At 48.8% G+C, this 20,125-nt stretch overlaps 1 protein-coding gene across 1 annotated transcript in view; it reads left to right on the top strand.

The window, feature by feature from the left end:
- SCUBE1 (signal peptide, CUB domain and EGF like domain containing 1) overlaps positions 1 to 20,125 on the top strand; it is a 180,746-nt gene that overhangs the window by 1,741 nt on the left and 158,880 nt on the right. Inside the window, exon 4 of the mRNA XM_030320864.2 lies at positions 6,004 to 6,141. Within this exon, the coding sequence (XP_030176724.2) occupies positions 6,004 to 6,141 (138 nt within the window). The remainder of the gene's footprint in view (positions 1 to 6,003; positions 6,142 to 20,125) is intronic.

Below are 20,125 nucleotides of genomic sequence, written 5' to 3'. Positions count from 1 at the left end.
GAATCCGAGGCGGGCTCCAGGCTCCGAGCTGTCGGCACAGCCCAACGCGGGGCTCGAACTCACAGACCGTGAGATCATGACCTGAGCCGAAGTCGGACGCTCAACAGACTGAGCCACCCAGGCGCCCCTGGGCCTCAGTCTTTATGCACAAAGGGGAGAAGCCTCCTGGCCACCCGGGGTGGTTATCAGATTCAATACACAGGGACAAGATCCTGTGCTAGTGAACCTTTAACAGTGGGTCACCTGTGGGGGGGGGGGGGAAGCCCTGATTTGCAGCATTTGCTGATTTCCAGGGTGTAAACCCTCCCACTATGATCCATTTCAAGCTCACGGCCTGCACACTGAGCTGGGAACGGCTGCATGCAATGGCTCTGGGGAGTCAGCTCCAAAATCCTATGGCTCCGCACAGCCTCCCTTCTCCCTCACCCACCGCCCTTCTACCGCAGGGGCCACGTTTCTGATCCCCGCCCAACCAGGCATGCTCCCGACTCAGGTACTTATGGTGTCCTCTGCCTGGAACATTCCTCCTCTGGTTGTGGCATGGCTGACCATGTCTTGCTTTCCGGGTCTCGGCTCGAATGTCACCTCCTCCAAGAAGCCTGCCCTGACCACGGCGACAATATTGCCCCCCACCCACCCTGCTGCTTTCTGTGGTTTTGTACCATCTTATTTCCATCGTGGCACTTGACTCGTGAATGTGACGCACATTTATCTGTTTGCTGCTTGTCTTGTCTACCCCACGGTTTGCTCCAGTGGAGCCCAGCCTTATCTGCCGGGTCACTGCTGTGTCCCTGTTGTTTATAGCACAGTGCGTAACACATAGCAGGTGCCCAGACAATATTAACAGCATGAATGAATGTGTGTGTGTGTGTGTGTGTGTGTGTGTGTGGATGAATGAATGCCCGATCGGACAATGAGGGCTGGAGCCTACCTGACCTGATCCTCGAGGCCTGCCTGCCCCCCTGCTCCCTTGCCCTCCCCCGGCTCCCTGCAGCAGCTCTAATTGGCAGGGGCCCCCTTGACAGCTCCCCATTGTGGACCCTGTAATTGCAGCCTCCTGCCTGTCTCCCCCACCCCGAGTCTCCCTCTTCAGCAGAAAGCAGACCCTGGCTCTATTGTGCAAGGATGACCTCACCAGGGCCTCCTGAGATGGGGCCCAGGAGGGGAGCAGGGGGGGTGGGGGTCGGCCAGGCCCAGGTTGGGAAAGCCCGGAGGCTGGGGTCTAGGACAAAGGGGCAGAGGGGAGCGAAGCCGTTCCCGAGAAGGAGAGCTTCCAGGGGAAAGACAAGGGTGCTTTTCATCAGAGGGAAAATTGGGGGGTGTGGGGTGAGGGGGATTAATCCACAAGAAAGGATCCCAAGGGAAGATTGGACCAGGAGGCCACGTGCCTAAGGGGGACTTTGGAGACACAGAAGACAGACAGACGTGGGCCTGAAACCTGCCTAACGTGCAGCCTTAGACCAGAGACGTCCTTACCCCGAGCCTGTGTCAAAGGGACAAATAGCCATGCCTTCCCCCACGGGTTGTTACGAGTCTGTATGAGATAACAGATGTCGGTGCCACGCACACAGTAAGTGCTCAGTAAATAGTCCTAGACTTCCTTCACTCCTTACCGTCCAATCACCCAGGCTCACTGACAAACCCCCCCAGGATGCCCATCCCGGGGCTGACCCCAGGAACCCAGAGCTTGGCAGGGCCCCCTCCCCACTGTCCCCTGGGCCCGGAGAACCAGCATGCTTTCTGCTCTGGGCTCCTAAGCTCAGGACCAGGTGGGCCGAGGTTCGTCCTCAAGGGGGAGCCCCGCGATAGGTCCATCTAGCCTCTGCACCTGAATCACTGCATGGGGCGCCGCCTGGTTACTGCTCTAGCGCTGAGTACCACACCCCTGTCCCCATACCAGAGGGCCCCTGAGGAGGGCACACCCCTCTTTGCCGTCAGGTCCCTCTATCTGGGAAGGCAGACAGTGCCCGGGTCGGCCGCTGTGGGATGGAAGAAACAGCTAGCTCACACACTTGTCTGTGAGCCCCTCGCGCTGGGGATCATCACGAGGCCTGGTGGGGACACAGTGTGAGCCATGAGAGACAGCAGGACGTCTGGCCCAGCCTTCTGAGCCCCTGGTTTATGAAGACACACACTTTCAGAATTTCATCGACGTCGTATCATTTTCAAGACTACGGTTTTCCACACTGAAGCTCCTAACGATGTTAATTTCGTTTCTTGGTTGGGCTTCTCAGGTGTGGTTAGCCTGTTTCCACTTTGTGATTTTTGTTTTCATTTTCATTTTACTGGGCTTATTTCTCAAAGGGATCAATATCTCCCCCTGCGGTATTTTCACTGAGGGCTCCGTCTTTCAAACGGTTTCTTCAACCACGCCGCCCTCGACCATTCCGGCTTCTGCCACACGGGCTTCCTCTGGTGACAATTCTTTTCCGCCAAGGCCAATGTTTGCAGGACTGCTGTTGCAAGTTCGAAATTGGGTTGGAAAGGTCTGATTCTTCCTTCAACCCCTAAATGAATACGGTGTGGGAGTCTCGTTTGGGGTTGGGGATTCCCCCAGTGAGATTTTTTTTTTTTTTCCTGTGCCGGGTAAAACACTGGAGGGTTGTGTCGACTCCTGGTGTTAAATCGTTTTAGAGATCGGGGGCGCCTGGGTGGCTCAGTCAGTTAAGCATCCAACTCTTGATTTTGGCTCAGGCCATGATCTCACCATTCATGAGTTCGAGCCCTGCATCAGGCTGTGTGCTGACAGTGTGGGGCCTGCTTAGGATTCTCTCTCTCTCCCTCTCTCTCTCTCTGCCCCTCCCCTGCTCATTCTGTCTCTCTCTTTCTCTCTCTCAAAATAAATAAATTAACTTTAAAAAACTGGGAGTGCCTGGGCGGCTCAGTCAGTTAAGTGTCCAGCTTCGACTCAGGTCATGATCTCATGCTCCGTGAGTTCGAGCCCCAGGTCGAGCTCTGGGCTGACAGCTCGGAACCTGGAGCCTGCTTCGGGTTCTGTGTCTCCCTCTCTGTCTGCCCCTCGCCTGCATGCGCTCTCTCTCTCTCTCAAAAATAAGTAAACATTAAAAAAAATTTTTTTTTTTTTAATTGGGGCGCCTGGGTGGCGCAGTCGGTTAAGCGTCCGACTTCAGCCAGGTCACGATCTCGCGGTCCGTGAGTTCGAGCCCCGCGTCGGGCTCTGGGCTGATGGCTCAGAGCCTGGAGCCTGTTTCTGATTCTGTGTCTCCCTCTCTCTCTGCCCCTCCCCCGTTCATGCTCTGTCTCTCTCTGTCCCAAAAATAAATAAACGTTGAAAAAAAAAAAAATTTTTTTAATTGAAAAAAGAATGCGGGTTGGGGTCATCCCACAGGCAAGGACCCACGGCCAGCTGAGGTGCTTGTCCTCTGTGCCCAAACCTCTGCCCCAGGGCGGAGTGTTGCTGTGGACAGCTTCTACGAGGGCCACCGTTGATCCCCTTGAGTGTGGGCAGATTCTGTGACTTGAAAGGAACCCAAACACTATGGGAAAGGGGGTGAGATGTCACTTCTGCGATGAGGCTCCACAAGATGGTGACTTCGGTCTTGCTAGCAGGGTCCCTCTCTCGCTGGCCTTGAGAAGCGTGCTGCCGTGTTTCGGCTGCCATCTTGGGAGGTGCCCACATGGCAAGGAGTCAACAGCCAGCAAGGAACGGAAGCCCAACCAACAACCAGGAGTGTCTGGGAGTATATCCTTCCCTGGTTGAGCCTTGAGGTGACACTGTAGACGCTGGGCCAACGCCCCGATTGTGACCTGGGCAGCCCCAGAAGCTGAGAGGACCCGATCAAGCCATACTCAACCTCCTGACCCGTGGAAACCATGAGATCATAAATGCGTGTTGTTCGAAGCCGCCAATGTCGTGGTGATAATTATGCAGCAACAGACAATAAGCACATCTCCTGACACTCAGCGTAACCACCGGCGGTTATCGTTTGTGGATGAAAACACAAACTCCGAAAGACACGCCAGAGCAAGGCCCAGATCCCAGAGCCCGGCCGTGTGCTAGGAATTGGTCAGAGAAAGGGGACTGAGCCCAGGGACAACCAGCCAGTTCCCTTTCTTTCTCCCAGGTCCGTCCCCTTTCCTCCGTGAGCACAGACACCCTTTGTCTTGTCACGAACTGATCACATGGACACAAATGCACCTGCAATATCGTTCTGCAGACACATTTCCCAGAAATATAATATCAATTTTACCTGCACTTTTAATAAGCATTTAATTCCTTCAATTGTCTGGTGGTCCATTTACAGGGGAAACTGAACTACCTGATCATTTCTCATTTCACCTGCCGTACGGGAAATAGATTCAATTAGAAAAATCTATTGCTAATTTGAAAGCTCTGATTCTATAATTTCCTACAGGGAAGACATGTAAATTACGTGTTATTTAACACCCTTTCATGGCAGGTGAGTTCCGCGGGGGGCAATTATCATCTGCTCTCCACTCTTCTTACAGATTCCTGACAAGGCAGGGAAGAGGGAGGAGGGAGACGGAGGAGGAGGGAGAACAGGAAAATATTTTGAAGGTTGGTCTCTCAGTGGCTTTAGGAACCCCCGCATTGGAAGGGCCTGGGTGTGGTCAGCCGCTGTGGTGCCCACCTGCCCACCCATCGCCGGGCCGCTGTCCCAGAGGTCAGGGTTCCCAGGTGCTCTGCCCCTTCCCTCACCACCTGGTAGCTGGAAAATCATGGGGAGGGAGAGGCAGTCAGGACACCCAGCGCCGCAATCCAGGACCTCTGTCACCAGCTATGCGGCACGGGGCGGTCCCTTTGCCCTTCTCGCCCTGGTCCCCATTTTTAAAAGGAGGAAACTGCAGTATGGTCCAAACGAGCTATTGGGATCCTCAAACCCAATATTGAGCATAAAATTTAAAAAAATGCGGGGGGGGGGGTTGCAAACCACAAAGCGCTGTCCCCAAGCTTGGGGAGTCAGGCTCTGAAGCACCCACTTGGGGTCTGCTTTCTACCCTCCTCCCCACCCCCACAAGCTGCCAAGAAGGTCTTTCTCGAGTCGGACCCAAATCTTTCTGGCTAAGGGTTTTTTTGAGATAAGACCATTTCTTCCCACACAGTTGTGGCTGTGTGCACCCCCCCGCACGCGCACACACATACAGCACACAAACACACAGATCTGGGCAGAAAGATGCTTCTGGAAGAATGTTCAAGAAGCCAGAACCACAAGGGGTCTCTGGGTGGGGAGCTAGGGTAGGAGGGCGGGGGGAGGGGGAAAGAGAGATGGAGTTTTTACTTTATGCCCTTTTGTACTGCTTGGGTTTCTTCCCTCCCTTCTCCCTTCTTTTTTCTCTCCCTCCCTCCTTCCTTGGGCACTCATTACGTATTCAAAAACGATTTTATAGATGTAGGCATCTATTCATTTCTAACCAATGAAACATGAGACCCAGGGGGCCTCCCTCCTTCCCACGACCAGAGCCTGCCTTTCTGACTTCTCTAGCCTCATTCCATCAGTGGGGTCACAATATTTGAGCACCTTCCCCAGACAAGCCCCAGGCTGGGCACTGCGTAAAGGTCCCCTCCACCTGGAGCTACCCCCGAGCTAGGCCTTGAAGGAGAGGCAAAAGTCCCCCACCCCGCGCCCTCCGGGAGCTGTGGGGAGACACGCCCCGCAAAACGAATACATTGGGATCGGATGCCCCCCAGCCGCGACCCACGCTGCAGCCGGGCGCCCACTGGGCTGCGGGCAGGGACGGGCGCCACCTGCTGGGCGCAGGTGAGATGTGCATCCGATGCCACTCTCCCCTGTGGTCCTTCGGGACTGAGGCTGTGCTGGAGACTGCAGCCCCAGGCAGGTGTGCCCTGAGCTCCGGCGGGAGGGGGGTGAGGGGGGGGAAAGCGGGGAGGGGGAGGGATCGCAGCATTCTCTTCCCCAGAAGTTTCTCCCAACAGCTTTTTCACACGCCTTTCACAGAGGTGATGTTTTTACATGTCAGGAGTGTGTCGCTCTTTGGGTGTGTCAGCCACTAACTCCCCAGATGTGCGCCCAGCGCCAGCTTCCATGCTAGGCACTGATGCCGTGGTGACCAACAAGACGGCCACCTTCCCTGTAGGCCCTGAAGGCAGGAAACGGAGATTAAACAACCTGTTGCACACGAACCCGTTTAATTACAAAGGTAATCGTGCACAGCGGGGAAGGGGAGAGCGCACCTTGTTTCCATCGAACCCCCAGGCATTTCTGCCAGGGAGGACGTGATTGCTGTTCTACAGACGAAGCCCAGGAAGGTGGAGGCGCTCAGGCAGTCATCCAGGCGAGCCAGGCCCCTGGAAACAGGAGGGTTCGGGATCCCCGCCAGACCCATTGCCGGGCTGCAGAAACAGCCCCCAACTCCTTCGCTGAAAGGCCCCAGGGAACAACTGTTTCCCCAAAGGCCGGTTTCAGTGGGTTTCTGCCGTTGCTAGGAGTTAGACCAAACCTCCTGCGGGAAATGTGCTCCTCCTGTCCCATCGAAAGGGATGAGCGGACAGAACGTGGAGTCCTCGAATTCTGTCCAGCAGAGACCACCTTCTGCTCTCCCACCCCCACCCATCCCGTTTTCATCGAATGAGCCCAGCATCCTTCATGAGGGAAAAGGATCTTGCACTAAGATGTGTCGGTCCCCGAGCCACCTGCGAATTGCCATCTCCTCCCCCGCCTCAGTTTCCCTTCCCGTCTAGCGAGAGGTCAGAGCGGATGTTATCAAGAGCTAGGTCGATCTGAGTAGTATGCCCTCTTCACCCACCTCCCTTCATCAGCACACGCAGAGATGCACTGACCCCTTAGCAGTGCTGGGCGTCCTCAGTTTCCCCAAGGCGACCCATCTTCGCGAGACCAGAGCCAAGACGATTCAGATTGCAAAGGCAAATCAGACTCCCTGCCCACAGGGCGGCACAGCGATGCAGCCCCAGGCCACCAGGAGGGCTCAGTAGGCCAGACCCGCGGGCCAAGTCCGCTCCCTCTCTGTGTTCTGGCCCCTCCATGTATCTGCAGACCCTCCCTGAGCAGGAATCCAAAGCCCTCCGGTGGCTAAATTATGCACTCCTCCATAAACAGGGTGCAAGAAGGGGGCCGGCTGGCATCCGGCAGCGGCCGCGGGGCAGATCACCTAACTTGTCTGCTAGTGTCCCGTCTCGTCTCCGGTGAGGTGGAGATGATGGCGGCACCTGCCTCCCAGGTGGCGGATGGGACAGTTGAAATGGCCCTCTGCACAGAGGGCAGGACGCCTGGGCATCGTTGGCGCACAGCGAGTCAACCCCGCCGGTGAGCGCTTCCTCCCCAAATGCGGAACGAAGACCTGACGGCCGGCACACACACCAATCACCTGCACGGTGCTTGGCACTTGGACACCCACTTAACCCTCGCAGAAGTCCTGCTTCTACCCGCCTTTTTCAGCCCAGAGAGGAGGGACATTCCCAGCGTCACGCTTTGCTGGATTCAAGCGGGGCAGCTCTGGAATCAGAGCTGGTCTAGGGCTATGTCAGCGCCCACCCACCAGGGGAGCAGCCTGGACCCTGGGCCAGGGTCCTTGCAGAAAGTCCCAGGCGCCTTCATCCCCATGACAGCTGGCACCTCCCCACCGTGGCCACAGGGGGGCAGCAGCATCGCGGCCATGGCGGGGGGCCTCCCTGTGCTCCGAAGGGACAGGGAGGGCCAGCTGGAAGGGAGTCCCAGGTGGTGGCAGGGCCAGGCACAGAGGGGGACGTCTACGGTTTTGTTCAATCTATAGAGTTTTTCAAAAAATTATAATTGGTTGCCAGCATTTTTAAAAATCAGATCTCATACCCAAATTCAGATTTCCAGGCAAAAAAATCCGGCAACAGTGGGTGCCTACCCAAGTAACAATGGAGCTGGACACCACTGTCCCCCACCCCCACACACTCATTCCTGTGGCCCTTGGGTGTCGGGGGGCATTAGCGTTGGAGGCCGCCGGGCACTCCCCAGCAGCGATGTCCTGTAAGGCGGCATTTCTCAACCTCGCAATTGACAATTTGGGTCAGATCATTCTTTGCTGTCTGAGGGCCGGAGGGTCAGGTCCAGAGGGACAGGTCCCAGACTCTGGGACAGCACAACAGGGTCTGACCCTCTGGTCCCCGGCTCCCCCTAAGATGAGCTGCAAAAGCCCATAAGGGAACTCCTGGGAGGGGTGCTCACGTCAGTCTGAAGTTTTCACGGGGTCTGTCTGTGCGCGACCCCAGAGAGGCAGCCCGGGCTCCGGACGTCGCGTGCTTCTCCCAGGCGTGGAGACCACACAGACCTTTCCTTTTGTGAAGGAAGTAGCAGCCTGACGTGTCACTGCCTCCAGGGTGATGAGGAGATTGCAAAAGGCTGACGTGACTTGTCCGAGGTCACGTGCCCAGTGTGAGGTAGGAGCAGAGCCAGGACTCAGACACCACACTGGGTCCTTGCCCCCATTTCTGAAGTCCCACCATGATTCAGGGAGAGCTGGGTGGCCGGCTGAACCGGACGCGCCAGCAACCGCCTGCAGGACGCCCACAGCTGATCACAGACGCAGCCCGTCCCAAACCTCTCCCCTGCCTCCCCGCCCGGCCAGCGACATCGCTGCACAGAGTCCTTCGAGCCTGAAACTCAACTTTTCTGATCACCCCCCACCCCACTCCAACCCCACATCCCACACTCAGACTGTCGCCACGCCCTGTCAATTCTCCCCAGGCCCACCTTTTAGGACGACAAAATTGGCTGGAGCCTCGTGAAAGCTGTCCCTTTGGGACGGACACAGGCCACACCACTGCCTGCCGCACCTCTGACTTCGGGACCCCCTCTCGGCTTTGATCCCGCATTAGGGTGCACCGCGTGCTCCTGACATTGCAGGAAAGACGGCTGGGCAGAGAAGGCTGCCTCTTTAAAGAAAAAAAGAAAATCAGAGGCAATTTTCTTCATGGGAGAAAAGGCGCGTTCCAAGGGTTAGCACGAAACCAACATGTGTTTGTACATTTCTTACACTCCGCTCACATTATCTTTGTCGCCGCCTGTCTGCCCCCTGCGGTCTTTGGGGCTGGCAACCCTTGGGGTGCAGCTTACATCTTGGAGTCCATCCTGTCCAAAGGGGAGGCTTCCGGTCCCTACCTCTGAAGTTAGCACCTCACAGGGTGGATATTATTTGTCATTTGGTCTAAACTCTTACAAAGAAAGCACCGCTTCTGGACCTCAGGCGGTGGGTTTGGTGACCGCCCCCCACCCCCGGTTCCCTGCTGCCCTCTGTGGTACGGGAACTGTGTCAGCTCCCACCTTCTCGGCTGGGGAACCTTCCAGAATCACAACGAGCTGCTTCAGTTTTTCATGCCACCTCTCTTTGCTATCCATGGAGGGCGGAAGGCTCAATCTGGGTTCAACCCTTGGATTCCATGCTCCTCCTGCGATGGGGCATCACTAATATTTATTTTTTTTATTTTTTTTATTTTTTTTTTAAGCTTTTTATTTATTTTTTTTTTATGAAATTTATTGACAAATTGGTTTCCATACAACACCCAGTGCTCATCCCAAAAGGTGCCCTCCTCAATACCCATCACCCACCCTCCCCTCCCTCCCACCCCCCATCAACCCTCAGTTTGTTCTCAGTTTTTAACAGTCTCTTATGCTTTGGCTCTCTCCCACTCTAACCTCTTTTTTTTTTTTTTTCCTTCCCCTTCCCCATGGGTTCCCGTTAAGTCTCTCAGGATCCACATAAGAGTGAAACCATATGGTATCTGTCTTTCTCTGTATGGCTTATTTCACTTAGCATTACACTCTCCAGTTCCATCCACGTTGCTACAAAGGGCCATATTTCATTTTTTCTCATTGCCACGTAGTATTCCATTGTGTATATAAACCACAATTTCTTTATCCATTCATCAGTTGATGGACATTTAGGCTCTTTCCATAATTTGGCTATTGTTGAGAGTGCTGCTATGAACATTGGGGTACAAGTGCCCCTATGCATCAGTACTCCTGTATCCCTTGGATAAATTCCTAGCAGGCTATTGCTGGGTCATAGGGTAGGTCTATTTTTAATTTTCTGAGGAACCTCCACACTGCTTTCCAGAGCGGCTGCACCAATTTGCATTCCCACCAACAGTGCAAGAGGGTTCCCGTTTCTCCACATCCTCTCCAGCATCTATAGTCTCCTGATTTGTTCATTTTGGCCACTCTGACTAGCGTGAGGTGATACCTGAGTGTGGTTTTGATTTGTATTTCCCTGATAAGGAGCGACGCTGAACATCTTTTCATGTGCCTGTTGGCCATCTGGATGTCTTCTTTAGAGAAGTGTCTATTCATGTTTTCTGCCCATTTCTTCACTGGGTTATTTGTTTTTCGGGTGTGGAGTTTGGTGAGCTCTTTATAGATTTTAGATACTAGCCCTTTGTCCGATATGTCATTTGCAAATATCTTTTCCCATTCCGTTGGTTGCCTTTTAGTTTTGTTGGTTGTTTCCTTTGCTGTGCAGAAGCTTTTTATTTTCATAAGGTCCCAGTAATTCACTTTTGCTTTTAATTCCCTTGCCTTTGGGGATGTGTCGAGTAAGAGATTGCTACGGCTGAGTGGCATCACTAATATTTAAACCTCAACCTTGTTTTGTCCCTTCCCCACTCCCTAGATGTAGCCCCGGTGGGGACTCCCCTCTGCCTTCTTCCCTTCTAATTTTTGTCCCCTGCAAGAAAGGAGGATGATTCTGGGTGTGTATTCATTATTTTCCTATGTTTAAAATTGTGACTGTATTATAAAAAGGAGTATATGTAACTGTTAAGGCACGATAATAAAACGCTCTCCCACATACTCACGGCTCGGATCAAGAAAATAGAGTATTGTTCTCCCCAGAAGTTATTGCTTTCCTGACCTTCAAGTTAATCCTTACGTTTCTCTTCTCTTTTTTTTCTTTTCTTTCCTTTTTATATGTAAAGAGAGAGCAGGTGAGCTGGGGAGAGGGGCAGAGGGAGAGAGAGAAAGAGAGAGGGAGGGAGAATCTTAAACAGGCTCCACACTCAGCATGGAGCCTGACATGGGGTTCAATCCCATGACCCTGGGATCATCACCTGAGCCGAAATCAAGAGTCAGATGCTCAACCCACTGAGCTACCCGGGATCCCTCCCTCGCTTTTCTTTTACGGTCTACTACCCATGATGGTCTGGCCTGTTTTTAACTTCATATAAACGGAAGCATGTGGTATCCTTCCTCAGCTTGGTCCTTTTCCTAACTCGGGAACTCATTCGTGTTGTCGCACGTGGCTGTAGCTGAGTCAGTGACACCGCTGTACGTATGCATTCCGTGGTGGAATAGTCCACACTGTTGGTTCATTCCACGTCCCCGGACATTTTGGGTAGCTTCCGTTCAGGGTGTTAGGATCAGTCCTGCTGTGAACATTCTCTTCGCGTCTCCTGGAGCAGAGGGGCAAGCGTTTTCCCGCGGTGCACCCCCAGGAGAGGAAAAACGGCTGGGTCACAGAGGATTTGCACCTGCAGCTTTTGGAGGGAACATTACAGTCTCTGCCAACCCTTGGTTTTGCCCCACTTCTTAGATTTTGTCCAAATGGTGAGCATACAGCCATATCTCCTGAGGCTTCACTTTTTATCTCTCTGATTTCTGATGAAGTTGATCGTTTTTTTCATGTGTTTACAGGCCATCTGGGTTTCTACTTCTGTGAAATGCTTGCATATTTTTCGACCGTTTTTCTATCAGGTTGTTTAGTTTTTTTTTAATTTTTTTGAATGTTTTATTTTATTCTTGAGAGAGAGAGAAAGAGACAGAATGTGAGTGGGGGAGGGGCAGAGAGAGGGAGATGCAGAATCCGAAGAAGGCTCCAGGTTGTGAGCCGTGGGCACAGAGCCCGACGCAGGGCTGGAACCCACAATCATGAGATCATGACCTGAGCCGAAATCAAGAGTCGGTGGCTCAACTGACTGACCCACCCAGGCAACCCGAGTTGCTTACTTTTTCTTCTCGGTTCTCAGGCATTCGTGATATGCTCTGGACAACCCTTGCTTGGTTACACACGTTGTAGACATCTCCAACTCCGTGACTTGTCTTTGCCATCTATTTACGGTCTTTTGGTTTTTTTCAAAAATCTTAATTTTCATGGTGTGAAATTTATCAACTTTTCCTTTACCGTTCTACTCAAAGTCATAAAAATATTCTCCTTTATTGTCTTCTTATATGCGTTGTCTGCTATGTGTTAGTATGATGCATCAGATCTGATATGGTGTGAGGAAAGGATCTTTTTTTTTTTTTTTTTTTTTTTTTTTTTTGGCATATGGATATCCAGTGTCCTGGTGCCATTTCTTCAATGATCTCAATTGCCAGATCTGCCATGAATCAACTGTCCACATAGGGGTGGCTTGGTTTCTGGGCTCTGTATTCGGTCTGTCTAAACAACACCATAACACTCTTAATTTTTATAACTTTGTTTTACAGTATCTCACAGAGCGAGTCTTTCTCTTGTTCATCTTCTTCAGGAAAGTCTTGGCTATCCCTAGACCTTTTCTCTTCTACATACATTTTATTTTTTTTAATTTTTTTTTTCAACGTTTATTTATTTTTGGAACAGAGAGAGACAGAGCACGAATGGGGGAGGGGCAGAGAGAGAGGGAGACACAGAACCGGAAACAGGCTCCAGGCTCTGAGCCATCAGCCCAGAGCCCGACGCGGGGCTCGAACTCCCGGACCGCGAGATCGTGACCTGGCTGAAGTCGGACGCCCAACCGACTGCGCCACCCAGGCGCCCCTCTACATACATTTTAAACTCAGCTTTTCAATACTATAAAAAAATTTCTCTTGGGGTTTGCATTGAAATTGCTCATAATAATTTAGGGAGAATTGAGTTTTTCTTTTTCTTTTTTAGTGTTTTATTTATTTTTGAGAGAGAGACAGAGTGTGAGCAGGGGAGGGGCAGAGAGACAGGGAGACACAGAATCTGAACAGGCTCCAGGCTCCGAGCTGTCAGCACAGAGCCCGACATGGGGCTTGAACTCCCAAACTGTGAGATCCATGACCTGAGCTGAAGTGAGACACTTAACCGACTGAGCCACCCAGGTGCCCCAGGGAAGAATTGAGTTTTTAAAATATTGAGTCTTTTTATCCAAGAACATGGGATATTTCTGCATTTATGTGGATTTTCTTTAAAATCTCACCATTTAGTTTGTTTTTTTAATTAATTTCTTTTATTTTTTTAATCTTTTAATGAAATTTATTGTCAAATTGGTTTCCATACAACACCCAGTGCTCATCCCAACATCACTAGTTTATAATGTTCTCTATAAGAAATTATTTGGTTGATTGATTCCAAGGTACTTTATCTTTTTTTACTATTGCTAAATAGTATTTTTAATTACATTTTTAACTAATTGTTAATGATATATACAAATACAATTGGCTTTTTGTGTTTTTATATATTGAACAAAATTGTTAGATATTTAATTCTAATAAGTTATTGGTAGATTTCTCTGGGTTTTCTTCGTAGATGATCCTATCACTTATTCATAGTATTAGTTTTATTGCTTCCTTTCAATCTTTATACCTTTTATTCATTTTTCTTGTATTGAAACCCTGGCTAGACCCTAACCACAATGTTGAAAAGAATTAGCATCATTGATCATTTTCTGATCTTAAAGTTAATACTTTTAATATTTCATTATTCTTGATGATAGCATCTATATCTATCTAGGATCTATATCTATCTAGGTATCTATAGATATAGATAGCAACTATATCTATAGAGATACCTAGGTAGCTGTTTCTCTTTATCAAGTTAATGACAGTCCTTGCAATTCCTGACTTGTATGAAATTTTCATAATGAATGAATATTGAATTTTATTGAGCTGTTTCATCTAATGAAATGATCACGTTTTTCCCTTAAAACTGTTAATATCATAAATTATGTTAAATAATTCCCTAATAATTAGTCAACCTTGCATTCATAAGATAAACACAACTTAATCATGATGTACTAGGTTTTTTCAACTATTATTGTTGAATTTTCTGTGCTATTATTTTTTTTAGGTTTTCTTTATGTTTATTTACTTATTTTGAAAGAGAGAGAGAGAGAGAGCAGGGGGAGGGCAGAGAGAGGAGACAGAATCCCAGGCAGGCCCTCCACTAACAGTGCAGAAGCTCAAACCCGCGAACCATGAGATCACGACCTGAGTGGGAACCAAGAGTCAGACATTTAACCAACTGAGCCACCCAGGCGACTCTCTTTTCAGGTTTATTTAAATTCCAACTAGTTAACATACAGTGTAATATTAGTTTCAGGTGTGCAGTATAGTGATTCGACACTTTCACACATCACCTGGTACTCATCGTGACGCGCGCCTGCCTTAATTCCCATCCCCGATTGCACCCATCCCCCACCCGCCTCCCCTCGTAACCATCAGTGTGTTCTCTGTAGCTGACAGTCTGTATCTTGGTTCGCTGTGCTAATATTTCAAAATAAATTTTCAATCTCTGTTCATGAGTGAAATTAACTTGAAATTATTCTTCAGTATATTGTCTTTACCTGATTACCAAGATAAAATAAGTTGACTGACCACGTATCTCCGGGTTCTCCACCCTGGGATAGAAATTGGATACGCGTGACATGATCAGTGCTTTGAATGGTTAGCAGAATTTACCTGGGAACCCATCTGGCGCTGAAATTTTCTTTATAGGAAGATTTTAACTCACTGATTTAATTTATCTAATAATTATGGGACCGGGGCACCTAGGTGGTTCAGTTGGTTAAGCATCCGACTCGTGGTTTCAGGTCAGGTCATGATCTCATGGTTTATGTGTTCGAGCCCCGCATCGGGCTCTGCTTGGGATTCTGTCTCTCCTTCTCAGAGCTCTGCCCCTCCCTGCTCATGCTCTTTCTTTCTCTCTCTCTCTCAAAATAAATAAATAAAGTTAAAAGAAAATTATAGGACCATTCAGGCTTTCTATTACTTCTCGAGTCAATTTTGATGCATGGTATTTTGTAGGAATCTGGCCATTTATTTTAAGACTTCACATTTATGACATAGAGGTAGTTGACAATATCCTTATATTATCCATTTGACTTATGCTGCATCTATTATTATGTCCTTCTTTCCTTCCTAGTGTTATTGATTCGTACTCTCTTTTACCTTAATTAATCTTGTAAGACACCTGTCTGGTATTTTTAGTCTTCCCAGAGAATCATGTTTTGTTTCCAGCCATTCTCCTCTCCGTGTTTGTTTTCTATCGCATCAGTTTCTGTTTTTATCCTAATCACTTGATTCCTGTGGGTTTATTTGTTCCTGCTCTAACTTTGTAAGTTGGCTGCTTTGCACGTTAATTTTGGGCATTTCTTATTTGCTAATACAAGCATTTAAGTCCTGAAGTCTCCTCTAAGTACACCACCCCTGTTGCATTTCACAAGGCTTGATACAAATATTTTTGTTATTGGTCAGTACTAAGTATTTTCTAATTTGGGTCATGAGTTCTTTTTTGGCCCCTGAGTCTGTTTTAGGTGTCTCTTTTCCAGTTCCCAGAAGTCTGAGCTTTTTTTTTGTTTTTTTGTTTTTTGTTTTTTTTTTTTTTTTTAGTTATCTTTTTGGTTGTCCCCCTTCAGACGTTTTTGGATTGTAATCAGAAAATCTAGTCTGTGTATAAACTGTGCTGGATGCTGTGATTAGTGCCGAGATGCCCCTGCGGGAGAGAGGGACTCACTCTCCCAGCTGTTGGGCAACTGCCAGAAGGTGGCCCTTGGTGGTCAGCCTTTGGGGGTTGCCTGGGCTGAAGAAATGGCCCAACCAAGGCCATACCTCAGTCTAAGGGCAGCTGTGATAAGTTGTTGCCCAGGCATTTGACAGTGTGACAGCCCTGCTCTCACCCTGAGTCGGGACACGCAGATAGAGACTGGGGCTTAGGATTCTGGCCCAAGTTCCCACCTTGCTTTTCTTGGGGATTGTTTATTTGTGTATGTATGTATGTATGTATTGCACCTGGGTGGCTCAGTGGGTTAAACATCTCTGGTCATCTTTTAAAATGACCACTCAGAGGGGCGCTTGGGTGGCTCCGTCGGTTAAGCGTCCGACTTCCGCTCAGGTCATGATCTTGCGGTTCATGGGTTCAAGCTCCGCGTCGGGCTCTGTGCTGATAGCTCAGAGCCTGGAGCCTGCTTCCGATTCTGTCTCCATCTCTCTCTGCCCCTTCCTCACTCGTGCTCTGTCTCTCAAAAATAAAAAATAAAACATTAAAAAAAAATAATAAAGTGACCACACAGAGCTCAGCCTGGGAAAACTACTGACCCCTGTCCCAATCACCTTGTAAATAAGGTCTCCTACTTGCTAGAGACCTGGGGCTGGAGGCTGCCTTTGCCCAGCTCGTTGCACTCCCATTCTGAGATTGGTAAGTAACAAATCTTGCAACTCCCCTTCCTTTGTGTGAACGTCCTGAAACTGCACCTTCAATCAAAGCCACCCTGGGGTTTTCACTTCCCCAAGGTAGGAGCTCTGATGCCACGGAAGCTACCTGCTGACCCCATGTGGACGGCTAGTGCCTCCTCGTTCAGCAAGTCATAATCTTTATTTATTTTGCGAGAGAAATAGAGAGCAAGTGGGGGAGGGGCAGAGAGAGGGGGAGGCAGAATCCCAAGAAGGTTCCGTGCTGCCAACGCAGAGCCCGATGTGGGGCTTGAACTCATGAACCGTGAGATCATGACCTGAGCCAAAGTCAAGGGTTGGCTGCTGAACCGACTGAGCCACCCAGGCTCCCTCCCGCTGTTGCCACGCCCAGGACTGTCCCCCAATACACTTCCTGCACCCCAATATCCATCTCGGTTCCCGGGAAACCCAGTCTGCAACTCTAATCTTTGAAATCTGTTCAGGTTAGCTAGATAGTCTGGCAATATTTTCTACATGGTCTACGCAAGCCCGAAGAGAATGTGTTCGGGATTCCATAATTTCCATGTTTCTACTGAGCTTGCAATGGTGTTCCTCAAATCTTCCGTATCTTCACTGAGATGGTCTAAAAATACCCCATCGCAGAGGTGGGTATGTTCATTCTTATTCTTTCCATCTTTGTTTCTATTCTTTTGCAGCTATATGAGTCCTATGTAAATTAAGAACCGTTACTGCTTCCAGGTGGATTTGAACCTTCCGTTAAGTGACCATTTTATCTGGGATGATGCTTGTCTCTCTTAGAGTCTACTTTTATCTTGCATGAATGCAGCCACAGCCACAGCAACTTTCTTTGAGTTAGTATTTGCTTAGCGTACTTCTTCTGTACTTGGACCTTCAACAGTCCTGGGTCCTCGTGCCGGAGACCAGTCTCTTGTAAACAGAACATAACCTAGATATTTTAGAAATCCAATCTGACAATTATCTCTTAAGAGTATAGTCCTTTGGAGTGTATTGCTGATCATATAAATCTAGATTAATTTCTATGGTCTCCTAATATATTTTCTTTTTTTTTTTTTTTAATTTTTAATTTTTAGGGACAGAGCGAGAGGGCCCAAGTGGGGGAGAGGGGCAGAGGGAGAGAGAGAGAGAATTCAGCATGGAGCCCGCTGAGGGGCTCAATCCCATGATGCTGGGATCATAACCTGGGCTGGAATCAAGTCGGACACTCAACCAACTGAGCCACCCAGGCACGCTTCGTAATGTATTTTCTATTCATTCTAATGTTTTCTGTCCTCACCCCCCTTCTTTTCCTTCCTTTCGATCGTTTGAGATTTTTATCTTATTTTTCTTTTCTTTCTGTTTAGAAATTATACATCCAATGACTAGTTATTTGTGCTTCTCCTCGCTATTTTTAACACTGAGCAGTTCACTAACAAAGTCTAAATGTAATCAATATAGTTGCCCTCCTCCCAAATAATGGGAGAGACTTGAAAACTTTAATTTTGACCACTTCCTCCAAAATTATATGGTGTCATCCAGTATTTTAGTACTAGCCTGTTTTTTCCTCCCATAAATTAGACATTACTTTTTTTAATGTTTATTTATTTTTGACAGAGACAGAGTGTGAGCGGGGGAGGGGCAGAGAGAGAGGGAGACACAGAATGGGAAGCAGGCTCCAAGCCCCAAGCTGCCAGCACAGAGCCCGACGTTGGGCTCAAACCCATGAGTCATGGGATCATAACCTGAGCTGAAGTCGGACACTTAACCAACTGAGCCACCCAGGCATCCCTAAATTAGACATTATTATCATGGGGTCAAACCATCCATATTTTTCTTAGTTTCTCTCCAAACATTTGCCAGTATCTCTGCCCATTTTTTTCTTATGTATTCCTTCTCTCTGGAATGGTTTGTGTTCTGCCCTAAGTACGCTACGTTTGGCATGTTCTTTCAGAAGGATCTCTCCCAGCTCTTATTTGTGTGAATACATCTCTATTGTACTGCCATTCCTGAAGGACAGGACAAAGCTCTAACTTGACAGTTATGTGTTTCTCTCAGTGCCTTGACAATATAGTTCCACTGTCTCCTGGGTTCCATTATTGAGAGTGAGAAATCAGCTGTAAATCTAATTCTTGATCCTTTGGAGAGAATCTTGTTTCCCTCTGACACTTGTAACATCTTCCCTTTTCCCTTGATGTTCCACGATTTTACTGTTGTGTGTCTACACGTGAGTGTCTTTTTATTTACTTTGGAATCAGTGGGCTTCCTGGGTCTAGGGATTCTACAAAGGCATCAGGCATTACCTCCATATCCCGTCTGTTCCCCTACTCTACTATCTCCTTCCAGAACTCTGAATAGGTGTACATCAGGCCCCCTCTATTCTTCTGGATCGCTCCCTTGGCTCTAATAGGCTGCTAATCCTCCTTTTGTCTGTATCTCACATGCAGTTCAATCTGTCCATTGAGTTTCAAATTCCTAGTATTCTATTTCTCATCTCTGTAAGCTTTCTTTGTTTTTTTCCCCCCAAATCTGGCTATTCGTCCCAGTCTCTTACTCCCTGCTCCTATTTTCGAGCCTCTCTTTGATGTCTTTAGGAACACAAAAATAGTTCCTTTAAATTTGTTTGGTTGCATATGATCATTCCAAATCTAAAGGCTTTAAGGATCTTTTTCTCCTGTCTCTTGTTTCCGCTGGTTTCTTCACCTCCTTGGGAAGTCTACTGCTTTCCACTGTGACCTGTGCCTTTTCTTTGGAGCTTTATTTGTGGACATTCTATAAGGCTGACATGTCGTTGGATTCCTCAAGAGAGATTTTAGGGCTCCCGTCCACTCCACCAGGTGATGGGAGGCACCACCAAGCAGGGCCACCTTAAATTAAACTCTCTGCTTGGGTTTGTTTGAACCACACAAGGAGCATGAATTGAAACTGAAAATCGTGGGAGGGCCAGCCTGTGATTACAAATTCTCAAGGGAGCTATTTTTTCTCTTAACTCAATGTCAAGTTCAGAAGAGGCAGATTTCCTTTCTGTTCTGTTCTGCAGGGTGAGGTTTACTTGTCACTCTTTCCTATGCTCTGGATGTGGCCCTCCTGGACTCCAAAGGGTCTCCTAGAGGATTCTCCCCTTGAGTGATGTCGGTGTCTATCTCCTGTTCTTGCATCTCACGCGGCTACAGGGGCAGGAGGTAAAGGGTCCCAGCCTCACTTCATTTCGGGGATTTATCATTTACTTACTTTCATATCAACTCAGCAGTGCTTAAAAAAAAAAAGAAAAAGAAAGTTAAAAAATATTTTATCCAGAATGTTCATCATAATCAGGGGAGTTATAAAAGTTATCTAACCTGTCAGAGTGCCAGAAACAAAAGTCCTCCCTGAGAACTTTCCAGAACTTGCCTTTAGTCTGCTCTTCTCTTTTATTTATTTATTTTTTTAATTTTTTTTAATCTTTATTTATTTTTGAGAGAGAGAGAGAAAGCGTGAGCAGGGGAAGAGCAGAGAGAGAGGGAGATACAGAATCCAAAGCAGGCTCCAGGCTCTGAGCTGTCAGCACAGAACCTGACATGGGGCTCGAACTCATGAACCGTGAGGTCGTGACCTGAGCCGAAGTTGGACGCTCAACCGACTGAGCCACCCAGGTGCCCCTGCTCTTCTCTGTTAAACGATGGCACAGGAGGTCCGGGAGGAAGGAAAGTTCAGAGTTCTCCATCCTGACGCGAACACAGAACAATGAAGTCTCCTGAGAAATGCGTGTAGACAGTTGAACGGATGGATGAATGGATGGATGGATCCTCGCTCTAACA

The sequence above is a fragment of the Lynx canadensis genome, chromosome B4 (assembly GCF_007474595.2).
Source record: "Lynx canadensis isolate LIC74 chromosome B4, mLynCan4.pri.v2, whole genome shotgun sequence".
Lineage (NCBI taxonomy): Eukaryota > Metazoa > Chordata > Mammalia > Carnivora > Felidae > Lynx > Lynx canadensis.
The sequence above is the reverse complement of the archived record's forward strand: the minus strand, read 5'-3'. Positions and strand labels throughout refer to the sequence as shown.